Source organism: Sinocyclocheilus rhinocerous, unplaced genomic scaffold (genome assembly GCF_001515625.1).
Source record: "Sinocyclocheilus rhinocerous isolate Xijiao unplaced genomic scaffold, SAMN03320098_v1.1 scaffold697, whole genome shotgun sequence".
In the NCBI taxonomy this organism is placed as follows: Eukaryota; Metazoa; Chordata; class Actinopteri; order Cypriniformes; family Cyprinidae; genus Sinocyclocheilus; species Sinocyclocheilus rhinocerous.
The window spans coordinates 91,784-98,462 of record NW_015664033.1 but is presented as its reverse complement, the minus strand read 5'-3'; the positions used below and the strand labels follow the sequence as shown (position 1 = coordinate 98,462).

Here is a 6,679-nt window from a genome sequence, read left to right as displayed (position 1 = left end):
GTTTAAGATATTGTTGGTCATAGGTAATAGTAATTATTATTAAAAGATACTACTACTATCTGCAGGGTTCATGAATATTAATCACGTTGTCAGTAATGTTACACATTATTTAGTCGCCCAGAGTAAGATTTAGTCGCATATGCGAGTGATTTACTCGCAATGTAGAGGGTTGACATCGAGTTATTTTGTTCAAAATACTTCACAGGATAAGTAGTTTCTCCATTCGGCTACACCTTTTTTACCTCTTTCTGATTTTCAAATATTCTTTTGCTTCAAAATCAAATTGTAATGTCTCTTCAAGGTCTTGTGTAATTAATATTTTTAAAATATTTAATTTTTTAACTAATTTTTTTATTTAAACAGATATACTATTTACAGATGACAAATGAAATACAAAATAACCAAGGTCAACAAAACATTCATGACAGCCAAACATGATTTGTGTGTGTGTGTGTAAGTTTAACTGGGTGTGGGGGGTGGAAGTATATAAACAAAGGAACGTAAAAAAGTACAACAGACATAACAATAGTAGAAAACAATAATAGTGATAATGATGATAATAATTGCTGCATTAATAACAAAAGTTGGAGGAAAGAGGATGAGGAAGGTGACAATTAATAATTTTAATAGTAGTAGCAATAATAATAATAATGAACTCAATTAATCAGAAATGAGGGGAAAGTTGGAAGATGAGGAAGATGACAAATAGCAATAATCATAATAATAATGGTAGTATTAGTAATAATAACGACACTAACAACAATATTATTAATAATAATAAAGCTATAAATGGTAAGGTATTGTAAGGCTGCCTCTGGGCCCTCCGTGAGCACGGCATAAGTTAGACCCCCGCCCATGTCACACTACGACAGGCCATCAAGGAGAGGTGCTGCGGGGCCCAGGGCCCAAAGTCCCACCCCCGGCCGCAACACACATGCTACTCTTACCCTATTTGTTGTTGTTTTTTCCCCCTTTCCCTTTTCATGCATTTATTGTTAAATTCGTGATAGACATATATGCATGTCAACTAGTGTGTGATGCATTAAAAAAAGCGTGTCACGCAGCGTGGAACCAGCCCAGTGCAAAACCCAGGCCCCCATGCCCACGTCACACTTACCCTGTGTGTGTATGTATGTATGATTTGTTTTTTCCCCCTATCCCTCTCTTCTTCCCCCTCTTTCCCTTGTTTATGTTCCAATAAATGTATGTATGTCATCTAATATGTGAAGCATTAAAAAAAGCAAGACATGTAGTGCTGAACCAGCCAGAGGCAAGAAATCCAGGGCAAAGCTGGTAGAAGCAGGAGGTACAAGGTCCCCGGCCCCACATCACCCCAACTGATCCGAACCACACAGGGCAGGGACTGAGATGCCACAGCCAACTGGGGCCCACAGGCAGGATAAGAGAAAGAGAAAGGAAGAGAGGGAAAGAGGAAAAATATAAAAATAAATAAATAAATAAATAAAAAAGAAGACGAAAGTGGGGAGAAAGAGACAGAGAGAGAGAGAAAAATGAATTTAATCTTTTATAAGTATTTAATTAGGTTTAATATTAGTCAGTGTTGCTACCTCCTCCTAACCCCCCTCCCCCCAATCTTGTTTAGATATTGATGAAGGTGTATCGTTGAGGATGGCTTCAGACAAAGAAGGTCAGCGGATTCATGATTGTTGGAAGTTTATGAGAGATAACCAAGAGGGGTGTAATTCTATTGTATTATTTTGAATGGAAGTTGACAGGTTTTCCATGGAGATGGAGTACTCTATTAGTAAGTTTTTCCAATATGTAATATGTATGGTATTCCTTGATTTCCAGTTCATGAGGATAGTTTTCTTTGCGACAGTTAGAGCCACTAGGAGTATTTGACTATTTGTATTGTTTAAATTGATTATGGATATGTCACCTAATATAAAGAGGGAGGGAGACAATGGGATGTGACATCCCATAAGGTTGGATAGTGAGTCAGTAATGTTTTCCCAAATTTTTTAATTGAGGTGCAATGCCAAATGACGTGAAAATAGGTGTCTGGGGTGTTTTGTGTACAATGTGAGCATGTTTCTGAATCTAAAGTAAAACCCATTTTAAATAATTTTCGTCCAGTTAGGTGAAATCTATGAAGTACTTTATACTGTAAGTTGCAGGTTGGCATTTTTTGTCATGAAGTAGATTTATTTATTTTTTACTAACTAATTCTAAAATACTTGCAAAATCTATGTCTTCATCCACTTCTCTTTTTTTCCCCTTGTTTTCAGACAAGCTCTGGAGTTGAAGCTGAGATGGAGGAGCAAAAGTCAGAGTGAGTGATGCTGCATCAGACAAAAAATTAAGATCTGTAATTTTAGCCAGCAAACATGCTTGAAATGTCTTTTGTTTCTTGATTTTAGAGAAGAAAACCACAAACTGGTATCACCCTGTGTGAGCTCACAGTTAGGAGATGGCAGCCCTGCAAAGGAGCAAAGCCACGGCCAAAAGCCAGTGGAGAGGGATTCCCCAGAGAGCCCTTCAGCAATAAAAAGATGGGAGTTTGGGCCACTTCTACAGTCATTCAAATCCAAGATGGCTAGCTTTACTGAGATTGTCATGAGCCCTGTTCGGCTTTTTAAGCCCAGTGACTCTCTGTCCTTGATCGCACTTCCTAATCAACATGAAAAATTGATAGAGTCAAATGTTGAAAATTCAACCCGGACTGAGGAAGCCGAGACCGACAAATGTAGAAATAGATTGTTTCCAAAAAGGCCTTCTTCAGAAAAGGTGCAGTGCAGCACTGCTCCAAAACGCCACAGAGTTGCACAGAGACTGAATTTTTGTACAATTTCAACAAGTAACAACCACGAACCAGTATTTGATCATATTCAAATGCACAACGAGGCATCATCAAATGAAGAAAATCAGATAGACCGTCCTTCAAGCCAGACACAAGCCATCCTTCAGGATGTGACACGTGATGTCAGTCCTTGTAAAGCACAGAGCCCTTTCCTCAGAACTAAATCAAATCTGTCCACAGACAAACTTTTGAATTCTGCAAGTGCCATGAGTGTGTCCAGCCAGGCCAGTTTTCAGACGGATGTGCTGGTTGTTCTGCATCCTCTGTCAGGTGAGAGACAGACCTGTAGCACTGACACGGCCTGTGGACATAATCATAAGTCCAACTTTTCAGAAGAGGAATCAAACCTGTTGAAACCAGTGTCTGACAGTAGCGTAAACAAGCCTGATCCTGGAGTCTCCTCTTTTAGCACTTCCTCTGATTTTGATTTAATAGATAAAGGCACAAGCACAGTTGGCAGCGAAGAATCCTTTTCACGTATGGCCACCAGGAAAAGCCCTAGAAATAAATATCTGTCAGGGTCGGTTGGACCCACCTCCACTGAACTGGCCACTTTTGTGACCGGATCAAAGCCTCTGGATTTGGAGATGAAGGAATCACCGTCTGAAAACAGTATGGAGTGGACACACCACTCGGCTGAAGTATCAGACCCTCCAAAGACCATTTCTGTCAGAGAAGTGAGGCCAAAGAGATGCAGAAAAGCTCCTCAGACAAAGAAAGACTTGCAGGCAAGGGGGAAATGTGATTTGCAGAATGCTAAAGAGGGAAGACCTCAGAGGAATAGAAAAATAAAAAACAATAACATCGCATTGGAAATAAACCAGGGGGAAGAAACATTTGTTCAGGTTAGGAAAAAGAGGAAAGGGGTTTCTATAATGCAACCACTCCAAGACTCAAATGTGCCTGTCGGTATTAGTAATGCTGCAGATGTTGAGATGAAACATTCTGTTGGGGCCTCAGATAAAATGGGACAGGACAAGACAATTAGAAGTCAGTTGAGAAAAAATGTAAAACGTAGGACTTTGCTGACCTCTAGCAATGAAGATGATGCCACTGATACTACATTTTCTCAAAATGGTACACAGAATGTCCTGATTGACAATACCATGAATGGTTCATCAGAAGAATTTCAGTATCCTATGCAGTCACAGGAGTCTGAGAAGACCACTGAAACTCGAAAAACAAGACGGCATCTTAAAATTACAGGCGATGCTTTGCAGAAGAGAAACATTTGTCCACTCAAGCACAAGTTTGAGGAATTTAGCGTGACTTCAGTGGTTGATCCAGCAGGACCACGTAAGCCTTCAAAAAGAACACTACTGCGCAGCGAACAATCTGTTATTTCGGCTGAGGAGCAGGAGACATGTGTTTCTGGACTGAAAGCAAGAGAAGAAATAAAGGAACTTCTGTCGCCTGGTTCGACAGCTCCAGTGCATTCAGAAAGAAAACTAAGCAGACCCACAAAGAATTTAATCCGATCAAGAAGAAAAGATGGTTCGGTTGCAAAAAGGAGAGGTGCTATTGGAGGTAACAGTGAAGCGGAGAGCCAAGAAAAGGTGACGGAAGCCGTTCCAGTAGTATCGTTGTCAGGTAGCGGTCCCAGCCGCCTCCTGCGCAGCTACTCCTGCCCTGAAATCCCGTCCCTAGTATTCAGTGACTGCCATTTCCCCCGGTCCCACATGCATGACAACAGCACTACCTCACCCAGCAGAAAGAGCTCACCCGCTCCACTTCCCATCCACCTTCACTCTCCGTCCAAGCGCACTCGCCGGCACACTGTCTGCAGTGTGGAGATTGAGCGCGAAATTGCTCCTTTGTGTCTCCGTAAGGAGGTGTACCCTGCTAGTCGAGGTGGCCCTTTGTGCCCCTCTTCCCCTTATTCTCCCTCCACCTACCTCACAGCCCTTGCCTCGTGTTTTTTGTCCAGTCCTTTAGCGTTCTTGTCTAAAGGCTCAAGCCAAGGGCGTAGTCATGCTAGCGACACCAGCACTGGCAGTGTTTCAGCTGCCTCCAGTTTTGTCACCTCATCATCACCGTCCTCCTTCAGTCCCCCCTTTTCTTCCACCCTCACGTCCTGTCATGCTTCAACCGGCCCTTCCTCTGTCACTCCCAGCCCTGAGACACCTTCCACCTCTGTGTCATCACTCTGCAGGTAATTTAACAAATTCCCAGCCTCCCTATCGGAGTATGCTTGCTTTTTATGACCTGCTATTGTATAATATATCATGCTGATGATCTCAGACGTTTTCCCATAAGAAGACGTTAATAAAGATGCAAGTCAGTTGTTAAAATCCTACTTTTCCTTTCCTCAAGTGCGTTTTCACAAAGCTCTTTGGAAGGAGACAGTCGGGTGCTTCAGATGGAGTGTGAGGAGTCAATAGATGAAGAGAGATCCAACTTTGACCTTAAACTCTCTGCAGCCATCTCAGAGGAGAAAGCATTTTCAGACTCTGAAATCAAGGTGTGAGTTTTCTCTTAACTTTGGTTTGTGGTCTAAAATGTGTCATTTTTCTTGATCCTAATTGCATCTTCGCTCTCTGTGTAAACAGACAGAGATCAAGGATGGTCAGCGTGGAAAGGTGTCCTCTATTCGTATCCGTAAAAAGATTCCAAAGCCTCAGAATAATCTCACCCCTATGGGCCTTCCTAAGGTCATCAGGTGTGTATGCGATGAGAAGGTTTTATATAGGCTTGGTCATAACAATCTGTGTGTCTGTACTTCATTAAAGGAAAGATACATTTCTTGTTTTGTGTTTTATAGAGTAAAGAAGAAGGATTTCAGCTTGGAGGAAATCTACACAAACAAAAACTTCAGCAAACCTCCTGATGGGTGAGACATTTTCCAAATGATTTGTTTTCTGGATAACTGAGTTACTCACCCATTTATCAACTTAATAATTGGTTCTCTATATATTTGGTAATCAAACTGACAGTAGTGCTTGGCACTCCTTTCAGACTGGTTGCATCTATTGATTTTATGATCATATCTTTATTTAACTGACCTTCAGGATTTCTAGTACTCACAGACATTGGGGGCAGACAGAACATCCCAATAGCCCAGTGGCTTTTTAGTGCAGCTCTAAAGCTATCAATCTGTTCTTATGCTGCCAAAGTAAAAATGTCGGCTAGTGCATTTAGTTTTCTTCTATTTAACTATACTAATTATTCCATAGTTTTATTTCATACCACATATCACAGTTTGATACATACATCACCAGTGACTTAGGCCCAATCCCAATTCTACCCCTTAGCCCTTCCCCTTTCCCCTACCCCTCCGTTTCGCGCGTTCACGTGAAGCGGTAGGGGTGTCTCAATTCTCTTTTGGTTGGAGGGGTAGGGGTAGGGGAAGGGCCAGACAGCCTTTCAAACGAAGATTTTTCGGGACCACACTTCAAACGAAGGGGTATGAATTATCTCAGCGTAAACCGGCTTCAGCGGCAACATGGCTGCCCGAGCGAACAAAAAGACACATAAATGTAAGCATTTTTGGCATTAATAAAGATTTTAACGAAAAGTAATCATTTGTTTTACGTTACGTTCAATCGTGAGTTCATATTTATGGTCATGTTACTCAAAGAAATGTTTGCAAAAAATCGCTAAAGTTTGCTAACGTCATATCATTACAGACTGCACGATAGTGCCACAACATATTTTCATGTCTGATCAGGGCGATAACCACAACATATTTTCATGTCTGATCAGGGCGATAACCACCGTAGACATTGAGGGGGGCTAGTCCCCCCAATAATTAGAAATCACTAAACCCTTTTCTCAAATATTGCCAATACGAGAGAGAGAGAGAGAGAGAGAGAGATGAAAGATGCGCGTCTGTGCATTTCTCTTTTTAGAGTGAGTTTA

At 41.5% G+C, this 6,679-nt stretch overlaps 1 protein-coding gene across 4 annotated transcripts in view; it reads left to right on the top strand.

Moving 5' to 3' along the window:
• Window positions 1-6,679, top strand: part of LOC107729463 (uncharacterized) — a 13,635-nt gene that overhangs the window by 3,906 nt on the left and 3,050 nt on the right. For 2 of the 4 annotated variants that reach the window (XM_016539972.1, XM_016539973.1), the window contains exons 3-7: window positions 2,250-2,293; window positions 2,382-4,973; window positions 5,135-5,282; window positions 5,371-5,480; window positions 5,583-5,651. In XM_016539972.1, the coding sequence (XP_016395458.1) occupies window positions 2,250-2,293; window positions 2,382-4,973; window positions 5,135-5,282; window positions 5,371-5,480; window positions 5,583-5,651 (2,963 nt within the window). Of the gene's footprint in view, window positions 1-1,603; window positions 1,649-2,249; window positions 2,294-2,381; window positions 4,974-5,134; window positions 5,283-5,370; window positions 5,481-5,582; window positions 5,652-6,679 lie in introns of all 4 variants that reach the window. The other 2 variants (XM_016539974.1, XM_016539975.1) reach the window with 2 other exon arrangements.